Consider the following 23096-nt stretch of genomic DNA (forward strand, 5'->3'; position numbering starts at 1 on the left):
CACGCGCAAGCCTCTGTCCTCTCGGAATCGCACCCAGCGCGACAGGATCGGCTCATTTCAGAGCGATGAACTCGGACCAGCGTTAGCAGTTAAGTACAAGGCCGCGCCTCCCGCTCCCGGGAAGGATGTGCTGCTTTATCCCTGCTTTTTACCTGCCGGGGTGGGAAGCGGGGGGGGGCGGCCGGGGGCGGGGAGCGCGGCCCGCGCCCGCCCCCGGCCCGCGGCCCCGGGGGAGGCAGGCAGGCAGCTGTCCGCGGGTGGGAGGCGTCTGCAGCTGGAAAACAGCAGCTCCGGTTTCTGATCAGATTTGGGGGTGGGGTGGGAGGTGTGTGTGGGAAAAGCCAAGCGATGGGTCTTCCCTTCTTTTGACAACACTCTCCCCTTCAGGACTAAGGCTGCGCTGGAGGAAAAGAACTGCGAGGGAGACCCACGGATCACACCTCCGTGTGGGAACTAACTCCGGGGAGCAGCGTGTGCCGCCAGCCCCAGGATATTCCCTGCCTCCAACCTGAAGTGATTCCTCCTGGAACGGTTCGGTCGCCCCTGCAGTTCACCTTTGCCTGCAGTTAACGAGCGTGCAATTTGGGTTTAATGGAGCTGGGTTTATTGTTCCTCTTTGGACTTACAATTACGTCGACTGCAGGTAACGTGAATTTCTTTCTTTCTTTGCCACTTCCACGCATGCACACAAAGAAAGGCTGGGTTTGGTTGTTTGTTTGGGTTTTTGGGGGGTTGGGTTTTTTTTTTTTTTTTTTTCTCCTTCCAAAAGGCTGTAAGCAATAGCCCACTCCGATGCGTGGTAAATAACTAGACGCCAAGGGGGGGGTCACTTGGCCCTACGTAGGTTTAAGCCAAAAACACTCCCCAGCGATGCACCGCCCGCCTGCGGGGGCTACGGGGTGCACCCCACCGCGCTGCAGTAAATAGAAACATAACGGTGCTTTTAGCGGCCCTGAAACTTCGCCGGGACCGGCGCTGGTTCGGCTCCTGTTACAAAAGGCTCTGGGGGAGGGGGGAGTCCTCCCCGGGAGGGGGGTCCGGGGCGCTGGGCTGGCGCGGGGGGGGGAGCTGAGCGCCGCTCTCTTGCCTTCTTCCCGCCGTGCAGGGTCCGCGCTGCCCCGGCCTCGCTCCCTGCCGCTGCCGGCCGGCGGCGAGCCGCGCTCGGCGGCGCTGGGGCAGAAGGAGCGGGAGGAGAGCGAAGCGGCGGCGGCGGCTCCGGCCGGCGGCAGGGCCAAGGTGGACGGCGGGGGGCTGCGGCGCCGAGCCCGGCGCTGCACTTGCTACACCTACAAGGACAAGGAGTGCGTCTACTACTGCCACCTCGACATCATCTGGATCAACACCCCCGAGTGAGTGAGGGGGGACGCGAAATGGCGGGCCGGGATGCGAAGGGCGCGACCCTGGCGGGCGGGGGAAGGTGGGAGGGTTCGCCCCCGGGGGACCCCCGAGGGAGAGCCCGGACGGGGCCGCCCCCCTCCCCCTATGCCGGGGTCAGGGCGGGACGCGAGGAGGCCGCCGTGCCCGCCAGGTAGCCCGGGTTCCGCTGCCGGGGCGGGCTCTGCCGGCGGGGCCTCCCGAGCCCCCGGGGAGCGGAGCGGAGCCCGGCGGGGCGCGCCGCCCCCTCGCCGCCTTGACACCTGCCGGCCTGCGCCCGGGCGGAGGGACGGAGGGAGGCCGGCGAGGCGAAGGGAGCCTCGGGCGAGCGCCCGCGGTGGCAGCCGGCGCAGTGCGGGCCGTCCCCGGTACCCGCGCACAGGCGGGCGTCGGGGCCACGGCGGGACGCGCGTACCGTGGCTGTGCGGCGGACGCGTGTGCTGCCTGTCGCCCGAGTGAGGCTAGTCACGGGGGGAAAAGGAGCCCTTCTGCAGGGGAAATCTGTTTCTAATAAACCGCTCACTGGGAAAGGAAGAATAGTGTGTCACACACAACTGCGCTGGTCTTGATAAAAATTTATGTGGAACAATACTTTGACGTTAAAATAGTAATTTTTGAAAAACTCAATATACCAGATTTAAGGTGTTACAAAAGGACGTCTTTTACAACTATGTTTTATGGGAATGGCAAACACAAGTTCTTGTTTCAGCTCATAATAAAAACAGTATTTGAAAACATGTCCCATGAATTGGAAATGCGGAGTTTCACACAGGTCAGTGGGAGTGGAGCACTTATCCAGAAAAACAGGGTCTGGTACTAACAGCACTAAATGAAAAGAAATCGTCCAGGAAGAGTGACACTGTGCCTACATCCTAAAGGTTAGAGGCCTCCTTTTCCTACACCACCGTATATATCCTGTCTCTCTGAGTAACTAAAACAGGCTTAAGGATTTGTAAAGGTTTTCATAGGCTAATAGGTTTCAGTCCCGTAGCAACGACAGCAGTCAGTTCCTTAAAAAATAATCAGGAGATGGGCTGAATCTAAAACCAGACTTCTTCTGGTGTACTTCAAGAATTAAAGATCTTCAGACTGTATGACTGTGAACTTCTATACACACCATCACGTGCTCCACTGACTACAGTTTGGGAACAGTTGTGCTAACTCGGATCTGCCTTTGAATCAATTGCAAAGCTTTTAATCAGATTAAAATAACAAAAGGAACAGAACACTAGAAAGTAGCAGTAAAAAAAGGTTAAGTCAAATGGGGTTGAGGGCACTTCATTTGTAAATTCACGTGTGTGTCCTGGCTAGAGGCCAGGTCTGATGACAAGTCTTTTGAACTTCTACCAACCTGCAAGTATCATGTATTCACACAAGTCACTCAATTCTTTGAGTTCCATACTTGCACTAATCCACCCCAGGATTACTTGGAATTATTTTAGCCAAATATTTATGACTCAGTATATTTAAGTCAGAGCTCAGCAGTGAAAATAGGGGAACAACATTCCTTTTCCCATACACACTGAATAAACAGAATTCTGCTAATTTTATGCCCCCCCCCCTTTTTTTTTTAGGATACCCTGTTTTACGTCTCCAGGAATTATAATTTTTATTCCAGTGGGAAAAGTATATGGTGTGCATTAATTCAGTAATGCGGAGAATTTTCTCCTACCTGGAAGCTTTGTGCAAACATCACCAAAGAACAAAAAATAGAGCATAAAGATACAGAATGTTTTCATGATACCTATAGCATGAGCAATGAAGTATGTATAATAATCCAAATATTAAACATTTGGGGCTATAAGTCTCTGCTTTCTTAACTGAAGTCAGTTGTACATAAAATAACAGCAAATCTCTCAGATATGTAAAGTCTACCCCCACTGTCCAGTGTATAGGTTTGACGTGACATGTAGGAAGTTCTGATTCTTACCACGCTTAATTTTAATGCCATGTGAGTGGACATTACTGTGGAAGCGATAGAATGAATGTATTCAATTTCAATATTCAATTTGAATATTAAATATTCACATAGAATGATATGTTTTAGCTACTGTGCTCCAAAGACATGAACCTGTATAACCTAACAACACTGTTGGAACTAGGTTAATCAGGATGCTAGGGGCCCTCTGGCATTGATATATAGTGAGCGGATAATGGCGGGAAGTAGGGGAATTAGTCCAGTAGGATCTGAATTTTCTGGAACCTAAAGTGCTCATTAGAATTGGAGAATGGAGGTCCTCTCAAAGTTGGCTGGTTGCAGTGTCTAGAGAGTGGTGTACTTTGGCTGGAAGAGCCAGGTGTCTGAACTGGGCTGCTTTGCTGGCCTGCTCCTCTAGCTGTTTCTTGAGACTTGCCTGGTCTGAGCCAGCAAGGTGAGCGATGAAAGGAAAAGATCTGTTTACAGGTGAGGTAGATGTACAAATCTCCCTCTAAGCTGAAAGAACACAATCTCAAAAATCCTAGGATTCTTCCTAGGAATGCTTCTGTATATGAGGGCAGAGGTAATCACTGAAATAAGCACATATGGATGGGGATATTAGACATTTTAGACCACATTCAGCGCAACAGAAGCAGGATTAAGATTTCATGTCACACGTCTGAATGAACAGGCGCTAATTCTGGCCTGGTGTCCTACGTAGAACAATGTCACAGTAAGTCAGAAGGTACTTCTGGAAGTGAATGAGCGAAATCAGGCCTGCTTGTGCAATTTAGTATCCCAAGAAAGTTATGCTACTTCTTTTAAATGGAAGTAACCACTGGATCTGTAGAGACTGGCTGTTTGTAAATGGGGCTTTTACATTGCTGTTGTACGGCTGTTGTTGAAAGTTTTTGTATTTACTAAAAATTTGGTTCAAATGCAACTTTGAGGACCATACACAATGGGAGGCCAGAAAGATGGTGTTACAGATTGGGGAAGTTTTCCTGACATCTGCCGATTCTGATTTTTTTCCTGCTTATGTACTTCGCACATCTTTTTTGGTTTTATTTCCTACATCAAACACTATAATTGCTTTTTATTATTTTCTTATTTCCCCTGACTTATGTCCTTCACTTTATTATTTCTGTCACAAATTCCTTAATGTTTTCTGTTTCCAGGTTACTCTCTTCTCTATACTTCAAAGAAAACTTTACCTCCTCCTCTGGTTTCTTCCCCTTGCATTTCCCAACAGAAATTGCCCTTAAGCATTGTTGTAATATATTCAAAACAAATCTTGGTCGTGGCCTCTCCTTTTCTGGAAAAGTGGTTAAAGTTTTTACTAAAACTGTTGGAGGTGGAGTGATGATAGAAGGTCTATTTCTATCCTTGCTGAGAAACCACTTAGCTCAGCAGGGTGACAGCTGTAGAAAAGCACAAAATTGCAGAATATGTAGCCTCTGACTCTCTGCAGCTATTGCCAATTAAATGAGAAATTATGTCTGCACATGCTTGAGTATTGCTTTATACTTGCCCGTGAACCACTCTGTTAGTCCAGACCACTAAGTGCAGCAGTGTTATTTTCACATAGTGAGTCTTTTATGCTGGGAGCAGCGAGAGCCTTAAGTAGAAAAGAAGATGACCTAAAGAAAGTCAGGTAAGTCAGAATAGAATAATGCAATTATATGGTGTAGACAAAGGTTGCATAACAAAGATAATTAAAAGCTGGTAAATTGTTCTCACTGATAAGATTGATTACTCAGGAATTAGTTTGCAATGTGTTTTTTGTCAAGTGATTAATTATGCTTACTTTGATCTATAGCTACAGACATATTTTAAAGAAGAAAGAATGAATTGTCTTTTAAACAGTACCCACAGTTGTAATACAGCCACAACCTGCTGCTTAATTTTGTAAGTTAAAGAAGAAAATATAGGCAAGACTTCTTCTAGATCTGTACTTCTTCAAAGGGGTCCAATATTTCAGTAGGAACTGAGCTCATGCATCAGACAGCAAAATGTGGTTCAATTAATGACATTAATGTTGCTGCGTGAAGCTTTAGAGGTGCTCAGCATGATTAGTGAAAAATTAAAAGGTGACAGCTATCATGAGGACAAAATATCAGATACTCAAGCAGTCTTCAGTTCTGAAATAAAAGCATAATGAGAATTTATGGCAATAATCCAGACGTTTTCAAAGGAGAATTAGTGTAGATCCACAATGGTAACGTTATTTCCTCACTCAAACTAAGCACCAAAAATAATAATTTCTTGAAGTGTCTAAATCAAAGCAAAAGTGTTTTTTTTTCCTAGATGACATGGCTTAATTCAGTATTTGCTGTTACGCTCAAGAGCAGTAACTGAATGAAATCTGTGACCATGTTACAAAGACCAGCTTACATGATGATCTATGAGTTCTGTCTGCCAATTACATGAATTTCTGAATCAGTAGAATTGAATGGACAAAGTGAAAGGAAGAATTTGATGTAACATCTTTGTGTTTGTGGCTCTGATCCTCTGTACTTACACGTGTTCTGTTTCCTCAGTGGAAGGACGAGGACATGCACTGACTTGTAGTCTGTTGCTTTGCTCTGTGGGATATATTGGTAGAGGATGTGGTGAGTGTTTCACTGTGTGTGATTACATAGTGACGCTACAATGAAGTGGTGTTCTGTCACTTTAATAAAGAAGAAATTTGTTTCTGTAACATATGCAAGTCAGATATTCCTAAGTGGCCATCATAATTTAGCACTAGGTTGACTCCAGATGGTTCCCCTGTAAAAGGCTGTTCTCCTGACCTAATGTGACCATGTGTTGGGGTGAGAAAGGCTCTTCATACACTTTCATTTTTTTGGTCTTTCCTGAAAGAGGTGAGAAATGGGAGTCTGTTAGGGGTCCAGGACTTGTCAGAAGCTAAACAGACAACAGCAGCTGATTCCACATACCATCAGTTCTCTCTACAGTTATAAGTTAATGATCTTTGCTCACTACTGGCTTAGGTCACCATCAGAAAATCAACTTAGAATGGAAACAGTTTGTACCCTATCATCGCTTCACTCATAGTTTTGCTCATATATAGAGAGGAAGTGATGTCCTGGGATGTTGTTACAGAAGAGAAGACTTAAGACAACCAGTTGGATACTCTTGTTCTAACTGTATGCTCTGCTGGCTAACTTTTCCTTCATAACATCTTTTTGTTACATTCATCTCATTGATGATTGAACAGAAGCCCACATAAATGAAAATGCTTTTCATCCTTATGGATATTAAGTGGTATTATAAAGTATTACAATTACCCATTTTTTGAGGATTATCTTCAGCATTAGGTAAGTATAGATGATGTCCTGTATATTACTGGAAATAAAATCACACAGCTAAAGATCTCTTGTTCAGCAAAACAATTAAGCATGTGCTTATAATCTTAATAGATCAGACTGAAAATATCTGCTAGCCAAAGGCATGATGATAAAACAGTGGCTGCAAGCCAGGCAGTTCAAATAAGGAAGCTGATCTATTGGTTAAACAGTGCGCGTGGTTAACCATCAGAACCAAGTGCCAAAAGTGAACTAATGAATCTGCTGTTGAGTTGATTTTATTTTTCTGAATGAAGTTTTCCCTGCATTTTGCAGACTTTACTATCCACGTATATCCTAATGTAGCCTGAATATTGAAGGATAAAAAGAAAAATCTTAACAAGGTAGTAACAATTGAAATAACTAAAGCTGTAGAATCTATGGTCATACTCACTGGTAGAAAAAATACCAGGTATAAAGCAGATAATCTTCCTTATCTCCATCAATTCCTTTTAACTTTTTCTTTTTTTTTTAAATTACAATTTTTTTGTGAAAATTTAAATGACAGATTGTAAATATCTCTAATCCTAAAACCTGGAGAATCTTTGGTGTTAAAAAGCTGCACAAATCTTCACATTAAATGGAGAGTATTTCAAATAGATTTATTGAACACAGTAACAGGCTTCTGCTGTTATTGTTGTGTTTTATCACTGACAAACTGATTTGATTTTTAGGCCTGTTACTCAAACACAGTTATTCTTGCATATTTACATCATCACACTTGCAGTGTTTTACTGTCTGAAACGTGCACAGCTTGCATGCCCTCCACAGTCTAAAAGTAGAATATATCCTCTTAGTCCTCCTGTAAAGCTTATTTACAGTACTCATAGTATTGATGTTTTAACAGCAGTATTCTTGGAAAGACTTGAAATGATTTGGCTTTGCAGACTAAAATCCCATGTCACCACAGGAGCTGGCCCTGCAGAAGATGGGGTCAGGGATGAGACACACTAGTAGCCAGTGCTTTGAAATTTCACTATTGCTGCTCATGTTGGTCTAATTCTAAGAATAAACAGTCTCGAGGGCTGTCAAACCACAGTCACTTTCATCCGTCTTAAATTGTAACACCATGTGTTTATTTTCCCCCAGGTTTTTGTTTTATTCATTTTTAAACCAGCAGTGGATTTTGAACTGTACACACTGTGGAGAGTGGTAGAAACATGCATTAGAGTGTGTGTTCTTTGTGTGCACTGGTATGGTGGCTTCAGAAGCTAGCAATAAGTACTCTGAATTTTAGTTTGAAAAAGCTACCATTTAACACTTAATTTGATTCTTCCTTTCATCCATATTTTCCAGCTGCTCTGCCTTTTGGGATTTACCTCAGTGTATTTGTGTTAGAACCATCCCACTTACTAGTAATACTCCCTGCCAGTCAGAGGAAGAAAAAGGAATAATGGGAGTTTGGGCCTCAGAGACGGAAAATGCTGCATGGGATTTTATTTATTTAAACTAACAATCACATACCTTGCAACAAAACTGGGTGCAGATTAGGATTGGTATGAGGTACTGATGAGCAGTGTTGTTTTGAGAGAGGTATTTCTGTGAAACAGGAGCTCAGTTTATGAGGTCAGGTGAGCTCTACCCAGCCTCTCTGGGTATTTGGGGTGTTAATGGAAAAATACTGCCCCTGTCCCCCACTTGCTTCATATTGCTTACCTCTGGGCACATACCCCAGCTTTTCACTCAACAACTCAGATATTTTTCTGATCATATTTGAAACAGAAAATATATAACATCCTTTTGACAGCTACAGGAGGAGGACAACTAGTGATAAAAACCCTTCAGATTTTCTCACAGTACTTAACTTGGGTGCTGTGAAGTCCCAGTAGGAGGGAAATCAAAGAACTCACATGGTCAGGGAAACTGGATGATGAAGCAGATGTGTGCAATCCTTAGCTTATTACCTAAGTTAGCTATAACTAATTAACTAATTTGGGGTCCTCACAAATTAGCAAGTACTACTTTAAGACTGAAAAAAAAAAAGTGAAGGTTAAACCAAATCTAGTAAGATCATGGAGGTATGTCTTTTTGGATAACAGTAGCCTATTATGCATCTAGGAACACTGGCTGCTACTAAATTGAGGATGTGGAAAATAAAGGTGTGGCTATAAAGGATAAAAGTTTGTTTCCCCTGAAAATAATTTGAACCGCAAAAAGCTACTCGGAAAAAGTACAGCTTCTGTGAATGGAGCATGTTGTTAGGAGGACGGAAGACCAAGAAGTCAGGCACTTCTTTGAAGATGATGTTTTACTTCTTAAATCATGATGATGAGAAAGAAGGGATAATACGGGAGGTACACCTATTGTGAACTACTCTGTTAAAAAGTACGCCTGTTACAGAAAGAGTTGGAGCCAACTTTCAGAGCAGCCACTGATCTCTTCATCTACAGAGCTACACAATATTACTGCAATAGCTTTATATAAAAGTATACACAGAAATATCTGTTATTTCCCCCAAGCATCTTTCATTCTGGAGACATTTTGTTTCACTTGGAGGATGTTAAATTTTGCTTCGTTTCCATGTTCTTTGTTCTCAGTGGTCCTGACAGGGATCTCACACATTTTAAGATTGTCTGAAAACACTGGAGACTGCTGGGAGCCTTGCTGGCCTGGGTGTCTGCCAGAAAATATATTGCTGAATACTGAAATCACAGCATCTAAGATGATTGCTGCAACCCCCTCATCCCTTTGTTTTGGCTGAAACTCTCAAGTGCCCTGGAGGTATCTACTGTGTTTAAGTGCCTGGGAAAGTAGAAAATAATAGCAGCTCATAGGTCAATTATAATATAGCATGAGAAACTCAGCCACATGTTATAAAAATGAAAATAAACCAATTGGATTTTTCTGCCTGAATTCTGAATGTTCACTATAGTATAAATGAGGGACAGCAGGACTTGGGCAAATCATACTTCCCAGTTAGACTTGAAGGTAGTAATCATTCAATGGGCAGCTTTTTTCTGTGGGAAATTTTCACTGATATTACTGGTTCCCAATGGCTGTTTCATTATTACTCAGTACTACTTGTCTTTTTCAACAAATAAATGCCTATCTCTGTTAACTTAATGGCAAAAACTTGCTTCAAGAGCTAGCTGACTTTTAGGGGGAGAGCTTATATGACTGTTTTGTGGACACAAAATACAGAAATAATCTAGATTATTTCAGCATATGAGTATCCAATCTGCATATCTATACTTTTTTCTTTAAAAATTCTAGGAGAAACATTGGCTGACCTAAAGATTGCTGTGTTCCTTCCACTGCAGAAATCAAAACTATGTTTCAAGTGACAAGAACACACTGCTTTGATTAGCTTTGTGCTGCTCTATATTATACACAGAATTATCTTCAGATAACAGATATGTTGCACTGACTAATCATAATTTCATCATATGGATAAGTCCAGGTGCTGGAGAGTTGTGTTAGCATCTTTTTTTTTGCATATAGAATAAAGAACAAATAGCTTATACTGAAGAAGAAACTATTTCCTTAAACTCAGACCTTCTGTAATTTAGAAGGTGCTTTAAAACTGAACATGCAGACTTTTATGCACCCACTTCCTGGCTGCAGTAATCATACTGGTAACTGAACTCTACAGAAGAGGGTCACTTCCACATAAATCTCAGGTTTGTATGTTGCCACACAGATACCAATTCAAAGTGGTATCTTGGAAAGGCTGATCCAGAATTGCATAGGTTTGCTTGTTCTCTATGTTGTAGAGAAGAAAGGCATAAAGGACATAGTACACATTAGCTTTTAAATATGTGGAAACCCATTTCACTGCATCAGGAGAATTTTTTTTTTCTTAAAGGAAGAAATTATGCACACTGAGTTAAAAGGTCAGAAATTCAAAATTTCTTGGTAAATATAAATGTTAAAACATTTAAAAAATCTGTGGGTTTTGCATAGAAATTTCCCAAAGGTTTGTAAATGGCTCTTAGCCAGTACTTTGGCCAGGGACCTGGTCATAACCGCAAGGAACACAGTGTAAGGGAACTGGCGGGTTCAGGATCCCCAGAAGTCTAGCAGATGGCTAGCCAACAAATTTGCCTCTGCCTAGTTCAGCTGTTCCTCATCTTCACTGTGGAGACACAAACTGCCCTGTGTATACTAAAGTCAGCAAGGTTTGACTAAAGAAAACAGATGCCTCACCTGAAATGGAAAGCAAAGAGACTTCCTAGCAACACAAATGCTTGGTGACAGTTACATGTTGACATTAATTTCCATTTAGCATCTAGAAACTGTGATTGTACTTACTCACTTTGAACCTTAGCATTACAGCACCATAAAATATAATAATTTGTTAATCACGTGTAACAATCTAAGATTAAGCATGCTGCTAGGCAAATGCTTCTGATACTGGTTCAACTGAATCTCTTCGGCATCTCCTCTCACTTCTGAAGTGCTGAGAAAGAGGCATGAACTAACTTGAAATACTAACATTTTCAGCTGCTGGAATGATGACCGTACACACACTAACATTTGCTTAAATGTTGTGATTTATGAGTTGCATCAGAGTAACTGTCAGGCAAGAAAACTTCTATATTTTTTAATTCTTTCTGAATACTGCTGGAAACATTCTGGGTTGCTATTGAAATTTATCTGTTTTGGGTTTGAATTTTTGGATTAGAAATCAAAACCAGGCATATTGGGAGTATTATTATATTTCCATCTCTGATTGGCAAGTCTGCACATTAGCTTACATAAAAATTTTTGCTTGGGCGTTCTAGTTAAAATTCTGACAGTTGAAAATGTCATTGCATTGGCATGTATTTCTGGACCACTGAGAATAAAGTGGTCTTGAATATGTTTTCCAAGCTATGAAGCATACTCTTATAAGCATTATTCGTTTCATAGAAGGTAAGGCACTTCATTAGAAAGATCAGAAGCAGCATCTAAAATATCAGTCTCCTCCTTTGCCTAGGGCTGTGATTCATGGTTCTTATCACTCATAATTATACTATGTTCTCCACCCCTGCCTGTTTGCTGGAATTTATTGTCTCTTAGGAAAGACAGCAGACTGGTAATGGGCCCATTCCTCAATCACTGTAGTTCAGATACTGAGGTATTAAGATAATATTGAAGTTGATGACAATTCTAGTTGGTCCATTAATTTGCAAACTGCAGCAACTAAGGCATAAAACACATGCCCTTCTTCTCTGGCTATTCAGGCAGAACCTCTTGACACAGGGTGAACCGCAGGTCAGTCCCGCAGAGATTCTGATATAGAGAATTAGAGTAAGAAAAAACAGTATCATATTTTGGAAAAGTGGACTTTTTAACAAGGAACCACCTTAAATAATGAGAATAACATACACAGTATTTTATATTTTGTTAGCACAATGTGGGATGATGTCTGCAAAAGCTGTAAAAAGCCGCTTTATCCCCTGGCAAGCTATCTGCCATGAAATAGGGGGTTCACGTTTGGCTAGAACAAGCAAAATTCATCTTTTCATTTCAGCCTAATTCTGAGCAGGAAGTTGAACAACAGAATTTTACCAGTTTTCAGAGGGTTCACCACTCTTAAAAATACAGGAACTTCCTCCTGTTCCTGTCTCTAAATACCAGCCATTACTTCATAAAAACCATTAATGTATAAAAAATATGACCATACAGCAATTACTTATGTCAGAATTTACCTACATTAGCTATTTAGCATTCATTATTGTGAAGTAGATGGCAGTAAAGAATTATTAATACTCTTCAATTATAAAATGGGACTTGTACCTAATCCTGAAGACAGCAAAAAAGCTTTTAAAATGTCTGTTTATGAAGGGGGCCAAAATAAAGTCCTAAAGTCTTTTAAGACTAATATGCATATTTTTGGTCTCTCCCAGTGTCTAGACATAGCCATAGAATGAAGGAAGTACCATGTGCTGGAGAAAGACCATCTCATGGTCTCTGACACACGGAAATACTGCTTGTGATTTTCTATCTTTCAGTATGATTTTATGATAAATCTATATATGACAGGTATGCTCTGGTTCAGGCTGTGAAAGATGAGATGCACTGTTACAAGTGTAGACATTCGTCTGATCACCCCGTGGGACTCGGCACAGGGTCCACCATACCCTGGGCCACAGAGCACTGACACCAATATGAGGATGCTGCAAATGGCGTTTATTCAACTGCGTCACGCCCTTATATACTGTCTGTCGGTCATCCCGCCTCCTTTAACCCTTCTCTTTCCGTACATCGCGAGATCTTCCGAGCGCCAATCCCTACATACAAGCTCATATGTGCTATAAGTGCAAAGGTTTGAATAAATGATTTGCATCAACAGTACTGATGTTACGTCAAAATTATTGCAGAGATTAGGAAACTAATGTTTCTGAACCTTTCAGCCCATCGTAAGTGTGGGAAACTGGAAAATGTACAGCTTTCTAATTAATAGCCTAATGATGCTTTTATGAAAGCAAATGAAAGAAGTCCAACTATGTGAAGTTAGTCGTTCCAAACTGATTATTCAGACTTTGTTCTGTATCCTGTCTGTAACCCTTCTAGATCTATTCTTACTTCCTATCCCCTGCCTTTTTTTTCTCCTCCACTCCTCTTTCTTGCTTTTGAACACGAGATGCTCTTCAGATTTTTAGTGTTTGTGGATTTGTGGGTTGCTTATCCCATCCCTCAGGTACACAGGAACTGCTATGGGTCTCCAGAAGTTCCATGTGGTGTACATCTGTGAGATTCTTTAACAACTTGTAGGAGAATAATTTATGACATCAGTCTAAGCTACCCAGTGCTTTTTGGGGATGTTAGCAAGCAATGATGAAGCATGTCCTTTTCTGATAATGATACTGACTATAACCCATGAAGGAGCAAAGCTTGCCAGACTGACTGCAGGGAAACAAGGAGAACTACCTCTTACTGTTTCTTGGTGTGCTGTAGTACAGAATATGATCTCTTGTAGAAAAGTAGTAGTAGATACATATGAGGAAGATTATCTAGCTGTTTCTCACATTTATAACTCCGTGGGTCATGTTCCAAACACGATGCAGTAAATGAATCATGCTGACAGTTTTCTCCATTTCTCAGTGATAAAATTAATGGCAAATTAGGCTCTGAATCATGAAGATGACAACAACATGATGTTACTTATCTGGTGGAAGTCGGCACAGCTCCTTTGTCACTTCATACCAGCTACGGCACATATGAAATTTTGTACTGTTGTGGGGGGTAACCAACACAATAAAGGAATAAGCAGTATAAAATAAGCAATAACCTGGGGATGCATTTTTATCAGCTGTTAGGTAATCAAATTCTTTTTAGATAGCCAATGTAGTTGCCAATTAATTCTGCCATTTAAGCTAATTGTCTGCTACTTCATAACTTTGTGAAAGCCCGAGTTGATGGAGCAGAAGTTGTCATCTGTTACAGGGAGAACTTCTTACATAAGCATAGGGTTTGATTTTTGTGCTGCTATTTATTGCTTTGCATCAATAGATCTATTTTCTAAAACAGAAAAAATATGGAATGTAATTTTAATTGGCTCCTAAAATATACAATATTTGTGATTATCACAACAGGAGGACTGTGCCATATGGGCTGTCTAACTACAGAGGCAGTTTCAGAGGCAAAAGGTCTACAGTCCAGATTCAAAGTGCCTTCCAGTCTTCATTTCGGTGTTATTGTTTGGATGCTCATGACAAACAGTGTATGCAGTTTTGCAGAAGAATGCAAGAGAGAAGAAGGTGAGTATCTTTTCTTAATATTGCAAACTGTCTACACAATTTGACTGTTTTATGGAGATAAATTAATCAAATTGCACGTATCAGATGAACCCAATTAACAAATATATTGATTTTAAATAAAATTCTCATCTCCGGTTGTGGTGGGTTAGTCCTGGCCAGCAGCCAAGCACTTACACAGCTGCTTGTTCACTTCCCCCTTAAGTGGGACTTGGGAGTGAATAGGAAGAGCAAAGCAAGAAAACTCATGTGTCACAATCAGGAGAGTTTAATGGGTGAAGGAAACAGGCCAGACCCAGTACAGCACAGCTTTGAATTTTCTTTTTGCTGTTTCTTTTTATGATGTGGTATTTTTGAAACAGCAGATCTCCTGTCCTGGTTGGGGCATGCTTAATATTGTATTATTTTTAGAATGTTTTAAGTTTTGTCTAGCTTAATGTAGAGTATAACATTGTCATTTTATGAATGGCTCTGTAAGGGTAATTGGTGAGAACACAGTGTCAAACTTAGAAAATCTCTCTTCCCCAGAAATCATGGATCAATGAAAAAGACAGAGGAGAAAGACCAATGCAGGGAAGAGGAACACACTTTCACTCAGTAGCACAGAGAGTTTGGAGGATTCTGAACAGTCAGGTATGCTACAGATGTTTAATGTTGAAAAGAAATATTAGTTTTCCATAAATTTTCTTCGTATTTGCAGAACTCTGAATTCTTTCAACTGAATATTATCACTTCCTGCTAAATAAGGGCAGTATTTGGACCATAATTTGTTTGGGTTTTGGTTTTTTTTTTAATTTATTTTTTAAAATAATTTCTAGTACACACAGAACTACTACAACCTTCCTCATGCTGATATAGCTCTTTCAAAAGCTGGATTATTTGGCTAGAAGCCAATACATGTTTTGGCAACAGTCGTCCCCTCCCTTTTTTTTTTTTTTTTTTTTTTTTTTTAAGGCAAGGGCTGTTCCTGTCTATCATGTTTTTGCTCATTTAGCACTGCAACAACTTAAGGTACATGTCCCAATGCAGTGATTCAATAAAACTTAAATTATCAAGGTAAAGAAACAGAACAGACTTTGTGGAAAAGGTATTTGGAGGGAAAAATAAATCTACTTTAGATGTCAGATATAAAGAGGTTACTGCGACCTAGTAGCCAGTTTCAAAAAGTTCCAGTTCCAAATCTACCCTTAATACTGTTGCTACATACGAAATGCAAAATGATGTCAGGATAAGCAAATACTTGTAGTTCTGGGTAAAATGAAGCAGCCATGAGAACAAGAAAAGTTTAAAAAAAAAAAAGTTATCACACCCAAAATTTTTAGCTATGAAGGCAAGCACTTGGATTAGAAGTCCCCAAGCTGAATTTATTGCTATGATTATTTGATCAGAGCTAATTAGACAGCTGCGTAGCATTCAGTCTGTGTACACATAATCAGGGAGATAAACCATAGTTCTATCAGGTAATAGGGAGTTAGTTCTGAATAATTAAGCAGTTTGGTTTGTTTTTTGTTTTGTTTTGTTTTTGAAGCTTTAACATTTATTTGCTGAAGCTCAGAAGCAAGAACTTAAACTACAACTCTCCCTTGAGATGCACAAACTTGACGCTTCAGTCTGATGCCAGTGGAGAATTCAGCAGTATGCAACACTTTCATTTCAACAATGCCACCTGAGGGCATGTGAACCTGTATGAAGAACCTTTCTCCCACGCTCCCCTCGTGAGAGTCTCAGTAAAGGATAATCTTTATCATGTAACCTGGCAGGGAATGTATCACTATCGAAGAAAAATTCAAAGACAGATCCAAACTTCAGCGACATAAAGTTTCAGGAAACATTTTTCTGTGAGATTTAAAGTAGTACAATGGAAACATACTGTTCCACTTACTGCGTGCTATGTGTCTGAAGAATTCATCCATAGCTTTATACAGGCAACTGTAATTGGAGAATGTGATCAGTTAGAGAGAGATTCCCTATACATGAGTTCTCATTAAGAATAAACAGATGCAAAATATTTCTCTTGTTAATGTATGCAAGCCTGAATGATCGTATTGTAACTTCATGGCAGATGTTTAAATGACAGTATCTATGCAGAATAAATATGAATGGCTAATATAAATATTATTATGAACTATAGCAAGTTAAGAGTATACATTGAGTATTCAATAGATTACCTAATTTAGGCACAAATTATTCCTGCACTTCAAAGTTCCATTCAAAAACATTTGCAGTGATTATTTAAGGATGCACTGTGGTTGATGAACAGAACTCCAATTAATCATCCCATAGAATTTCCTAAAGATGAAAGGGTAGGACTGTGGAACTTCAAATGAAACTTCATACAATCAGAGTAACTTACTGTACTAGACCGTTTGCTATTCTAAGCCCCTACATACATTATCATCCCCAGTACGTACATTCATCTTTGCTAGTACTATAAATCACATTTTTATCTCTTCATTGAAACATCATCACTGAATAACTTGGAAACTTGGCAATAAGGATTATATCCAACCCTGGACATTTTTCAATGTAAATGATTTCTTCAGAAATTATGTACTTTTTTTTGATAGGACAATGCAAGAGTAAGCTAGGAAAAAGAGTAACTTTTGCAAATCCTGTTCTATACTATTTAAAAAGAAAGAGAGGAAATCCCTTACTTGTGACATTACAGATATTTTTTTGGTTTAACTGACCTTCACGCAGACTTTCCCTGGGGCACATAGGTTAAACTGCAACCCAATGACATTAAATTATATTTTATCAGAAGAAAGATAGAGACCAAAAGAAAAATGAAAAGAAATTAACAGTAAAAATGGTTATATAGGTTTAAAATGATGGTAATAGACTTTGTTTGAAACAAGAAAGGGAGGTCTTTGCCAAAATATATATGATATATTTTATATATATGTGGATATATTTCATAAATAAATTATTATAGTTATAAAATTAAATATATCTTTCAGTTACTGCATTTGTATCAGTTTCTTACTTGCTGTACAAATGATTTTGTACATTCATAGAAAATAATTTATTGTATAAAAACACTTCACATACTATTTTCCCATATTTTTTAAAAGACACTGTATAGTTTTGGTTTTTTTAAAAAATAATCAAGCTTTGTTATAAAGAATGCTTAATGTTCATTTATAACCACCAACTGGAATTCCTGCCCCCAAATGTATATGCCCAGGTCATACAAAAACTCGCCTTCTTAAAGAGATTGATAGTTCTCCTAACAGTTTCAGAACTGAATATGAAAACATAATAAAAAATTCTTTGATAATAATTATGCATAAAAAGTTACATTACAATTTTGTGTCCCTTTTGCTATAAACATAACCCTCATCTGGCCTAATTTATATCCTGGGACAAACGAGGAGTTAATGGTCATTTGGACTGGGAGGGTTTTTTGTGAACAATATGTTCACTGACTTCAGTTTCAGTCATTATTTTTTTTTTTCCCCCCTGGCATTGCAAGCACATCCCAGTGCTAACAAGGCTGTCAGTGCCTCCTCAACTGATACAGTTCAGCATGATTCAGCATAAAATGAATATTTGCAGAAGTTAGAAATAAATGTTCTTTCAACATGTAACATTAGCATAGTTAGGTGTAATGCAGAATTACTCTTGGTCTGGGATATTACTTTGAGGACACTTGTGTTTACTTTCTAACAACAAATTGGGTCTGGTTCTTACTCTGTTCCATGTAAAACCATTTATATATACAACTCTGCTCTAATTCTGTTGGGAGTTGCATAGCTCTCATTCTAGTTCCCATTAGTAGAAGTTCAGTTTTCAGTTGTTAATAGCAGTAAGAATAATAAACGATTGAAAGTCTAGAAAACAATGTAGAAGGGATGTTTGGAAGAATTTCAGGTTTTTTACCCTACAAAGGAAAAGGAAGAGAGATGTGAATGCAGTTATCAAGTGCAAATGGCTGTGACAGAGAGGAAAGCAGTATTTTGTTCCCTGTATTCCCAGAAGTACAAGAAGCAGGGGGCTTACATCACAGCAAAGCCATTCAGGTAAACATATCAGCAAGAATGGTTAAGTGCCATAAAGACAACGGTCTCCGTCACCACCTCCAACTCTTACTCCTTGGCTATGCCTTGTGAAAGGCATAGGCTTTGATGTCAGAGTCTAAGAGTGCCATCAAAGCTGTGTGAAAGGGGTTATGTCTTCCTACAGAGTTAGGTGACTATTCCCTGAGCAGAGCTTATAGCTTGTTTCCTGTACATCAGAGTAAATGGCTCCTTGCTTGCTGTGCCAGCTTTTGGGGATACCATTCTTTTGCTTCTAGTTCTTCCCACATACTGTAAGATATTTGTAAAACCTGGGAGTCAAGTTCTTCTGTAGATCCTTCTCCTGTTATGTCAATATAGGGATGACAAAATAAGGCATGTAGGAGGAAAAGAAGCTGATTTTTAGTTGAATTCACCAGGCAAGATGTTTCATTTCTATAAGGAAATCTACACAAATTAAAATAGAACCTTGATTTATTCATTTAATTATCCTCACCCTTAGTAAGGTTTTTTTGTAACACACTGAAGTCTACCAGATACATGAGTGGGAGAAGGTGATACATTTTTAAGGTTATTTTTTCATACAGGCAGAAGTAATTTTCTCTTGGCTAAACTGTGACTTAAATCATTCCTCACCTGCTTTAAAAATGTGGTAAATCATATTTACTGTATCCTCCAACTATTTATTAAATACAGCAGAACTGAATTGTTTTTTCTGCATAATAAAACATGAAACTGCTGGCATGATGTGCCAGTAGAGACTGAATGAAAATGGTTTTGACAGTTGGTTTTAAAATCCCCAAGTTTGACATCTAAGCCTCTCTCTCTCATGAAACACAACTGAGCAAAAAGAGCTTTTAAGAATTTCTCTTGCTACAAGAAAAGAATGCAACTGTTACATGCACTATAATACTCTTTTTATAATGACCAAAAGAAATGGTGGCCACAATTCTGGAATGTGTTCTTACAGATCCACCCCAAATACTTTAGATACCTAGCATGCAAGCCTGAAAGATGTTCCCACTGGCAGCATCTAGCATCTTTCACACATACTCAGGTGTTGCTTTTAGGAGTTGGTTTTCAGAACAGCTAGGCAAAGATAACTCTGATGTGAAAGACTGCTGAGGACGATCATGGTAGTTTGGTTCAAGGTGATTTAAGAAGACAAAATTGTGTGTCTTGATAAAACTAAAATGCAGGCTAACATAAGTAAGAATGAATAATGTAGCTAGAAGTTATTGTTAGAAAAGGAACAAATTCTAGCCATATGAACATTAAATATTTAAATCCACAGCTTGAAATCTATTGGAATAGTAATCAAGCAAAATTGTAAACAGATGAGATTGGAAACAACGTCTGTTTTCACTACTAGAGTTTTACAATGGAAAAGATATACATACAGCCTGATCTGGAGAGCTTTTTGCTACAAAGAAACGTCAGGATTGAGAGACTTAAAATACATTAAGCAAGTTAAACAAAGCGTACTGAACTCTGTTTACCTTGCAGTAGTATCTTGCCAAACTTTGTTTAAAAGCATATTTTAAAAAGCATTTTGACTTCCAAGACTTTTAGAAGTGCTTTAGAAGACAAGCGTGCCTTGATTTGTACTCCCAATGTATCTCTGTAGCTGAGTGACCCATGCTGACAGTAGCACAGTTAAGCTTCAACAGAGGTTTGGGATGAGATTCAAGTCTCGGCTCTTGTTCTGCCATGGAAAACACCTCACTGAATCCTTGGGCTTTTACTGGCTTTTAGCCTGGAGTCGCACCAGTATCCACATTGAACACCCCTCCCCACATCCAGGTCTTCTAGCTTAGTTCTCTCATTGTATTTCAATACGATCCTTATCCATTTTATAACACACCAGGTTGCTAGTCATTTCCTGTATGCACCGCTTTTAGAAATGAGGTAGATATGTAAGCCCATCTAAAAACTCCTTCTGCACCTCTGTGTTTCTTTAGGCATCTAAACATCTTTACCATTCAGTCATCAGTAAATCGATACCTTGACTCAAACTTCTGCAGATGTCTCGATCAACATAAATTGAATTGTAATGACTTGCAAGCACTGAAGTTCTAGCCCCTTAACAATAAGTTGATTAGAAGTCTTTTACATTCAGACTCCATTTTTCCTATGGATATTTTAAAATCCTATATGGACACAATTATTTAGACACTAAAGAGCCAGTATGTTAAACAACAAAATAATCTTAAGAGAAGATGAGAGTTCCCTTTTTACTGTTTATAATGGATTTTCCATTAGAAAACAAATCACATTGATTAACCAATCATTTCTGTTAAAGCTGTTTCTCAGAGTGTGAACCAGCTCTCCCTTAAGTTAGTGAGTGTTTACGCATTTCATGAATGGTAATTTTGCCATACTTTTTCAGGAATTATGTGTTCTATTGCAATCAGTTAAAGAATTTTCATTTTTGTTTTCATAGTTCATTTTGATTGAGCTGTCTTATTTTTATAATTACTCCCCTCACCCCCCCAAAGAAATTACTAAACAATTCAGAAATGCTTCAGTGTCTCCCTATATTTCTCTCTGGTGTTCCAGGCCTGGCAATCTGTGTTGCTCAAGAGGTCAGCTGCTTTTGCTTACCAGTGCAGGCCCTTAGCTATGCAAATACTTTCAATGCAGATGTGAAGAGGGTTGGAGCCTTTTGTCATTAAAAAATAAATGTGAAAATATTGTAGCAATATAATATATATATTGAATGGCTAGTGGATTAGGTGAACTACATTAACAGAGTAAAGCAGGTGTAAAAATCAAAGCCCAGAGGCTCTTTTAGAAGATTCCTGGAACTATACATGTATTTATGCAATTCTGATACCATTAAGATGCAGTTCCCCAAATAGATGTTTTTTAAACCTGTACTTTGTTCCCCTGTATCTACCACAGAAAAGAATTCCATTAATTTCACAATGAAGCCAGTTTACAGCTCCTTCTGGTGTCAATTTGGACAGTCATGGGTCAGCTAAGGGTCATGTTTTCAGTGTTTTTAAGACACTAAAATAAAGAACCAGATTGAACCTAAGCATTTGAATCCTTAAATGTAAGACCTTTATTTATACAAATCTGATCATGAATTAAAACATTCAAAACACTTGTGCCAGAACCTGAGGTTTGTCTTTGATTAACATTCTTTCTTTAAGCAGAGTTCCAAAGAGATTGGATAATTTAACTCTGTATTTGGAGGAGCACAGAAAAAAAAGAAATCTTAAGGAGAGGAAATCCTGAATTATAGTTCAATAACCCCTGAATCATAGTTCCGATTCTGCTAATATCTCCTTACAGGATCTTGGGCAAATTACTTGGGCTCTTATTGCATACACTAACACGAGAGCAAGACCAAAGGCAAGGTCCATGTTAAGATCCCTACAGGCCCAGCCCTAAGCCATGTTTCTCTCCAAATAACAATTTTACTTGTAAGTGCTCTGGTCATCTTGGAGAACATGTGAATGATCAGTGTCTTCTGGTGGAACTGTCACTGTACCTCTTTGACCATTTTCAAGGAATTGGTCGCCTGTTGCCTACCAGAAAAAGAAAAAAAAAGTCTGCAAAACACTACCATACTGTATGCAGAGTAGCATGCACACATGAAACCAAGTGTTTGGTTCTGGTGGTGATTCAGAGCAGAACTAAGGCATATAGAAGGTTTGAATAGCTGTTTCCTTTGGTTATGGCTGCCTGTACATTCAGGTATATATTGGTTGTCCTGAAACATTTTTGGTATTTCTTTGGCTGGTCGGTTCCAGTCCTCCTGCATGCTGTCAACCAGAAGGGTTAGCAACATTTTTAAAGGAAAGCTGACATGTTATCACCACTATCTTAATTGAGGAACTGTAGTATTAGGTAGAAACCTAAAGAAAACTAAGCAAAAGGCATGAGGTATTTGATTAGCAACTCACTGGCAATATACATTCCCTGCAAGAATCTTGGGGAAAAACAGTGCCAGAAAGTAAACTAATGTACACAGCATTCACTATGCCAACATGCTCAGAAATGTCTCAATATTGCAACATTTGCTAGTAGCACCAGTAATATTAAAATGCACATCCTAGTTGCCCCCATCCAGCCCCTGAGGTACAACTTTGTATATGATCTTGCATGTATTCTTAAAAGCAGCATGCAATGTAGCATCAGGCAAGCTGTTCCACCATGTGTTTACTTGAGATGATGACAGTGAGGGCACTGAGCCCTCTGTCTTGAGATATGGAACTATGCCACCCAAGCAAAGAATTCCAGAGGAGGGCATTTTACTGCAACAATTATTTATTTCATTGATGCTGCAAATGTGTTGTCCCAAATACTACAGAGCAAACTGAGTAAACAAGTTTTGCCAGACACACGCATTGTCTTCATAAATAGTTCTCAAAGACTTTATTTCCACATATGCAGCACTATCAGTAATTTTTTTTCAAAAGCTAGTACCTGTTTCCAGACTTCTTCTAGTATGCCTGCCTCACTGTGTGAAAAATAGCAATTTCAAAACAAACACTGTTTATTGCAAGAAACAAAAGTTTCAAACTCCCCTTTCCTAATTTTCAAGAAGTGCTGTTAAAGAAAGAACATGGCACAGCTACAGTTATCTGGAACAGAGAGGCCTCCAGCATCTGTTGCCTCTGCTGCAGCAAGAGTAAATTCAGTACAATCTTTCAACAACTTTTTTTTTTTTTTTTTTGCACAACTGCCAACATTTTTGATAAGTGTGGGTTTTTTCATCTGGCCTGAATGTGGTATAACTTTTTTT

General features: G+C 39.5%; 1 protein-coding gene across 1 annotated transcript; it reads left to right on the forward strand.

The window, feature by feature from the left end:
* Nucleotides 1-259: 259 nt before the first annotated feature.
* Nucleotides 260-16329, forward strand: EDN3 (endothelin 3). The gene is made up of 5 exons (XM_049817164.1): nt 260-643; nt 1106-1349; nt 14160-14324; nt 14850-14954; nt 15850-16329. Exons 1-4 carry the CDS (start codon nt 592-594, stop codon nt 14920-14922), a joined length of 534 nt encoding a protein of 177 aa, XP_049673121.1. The 5' UTR covers nt 260-591; the 3' UTR covers nt 14923-14954; nt 15850-16329.
* Nucleotides 16330-23096: the final 6767 nt, after the last annotated feature.

Source organism: Accipiter gentilis, chromosome 14 (assembly GCF_929443795.1).
Source record: "Accipiter gentilis chromosome 14, bAccGen1.1, whole genome shotgun sequence".
Classification (NCBI taxonomy): Eukaryota; Metazoa; Chordata; class Aves; order Accipitriformes; family Accipitridae; genus Astur; species Astur gentilis.

Bases quoted from the DNA above. Each gene is read 5' to 3' on its own strand.
- EDN3 (XM_049817164.1), top strand. From the start codon at position 592: ATGGAGCTGGGTTTATTGTTCCTCTTTGGACTTACAATTACGTCGACT. The intron at 644-1,105 runs GTAACGTGAATT...CCCGCCGTGCAG, and splicing joins TACAATTACGTCGACTGCAG to GGTCCGCGCTGCCCCGGCCT. The intron at 1,350-14,159 runs GTGAGTGAGGGG...TTATCACAACAG, and splicing joins ATCTGGATCAACACCCCCGA to GAGGACTGTGCCATATGGGC.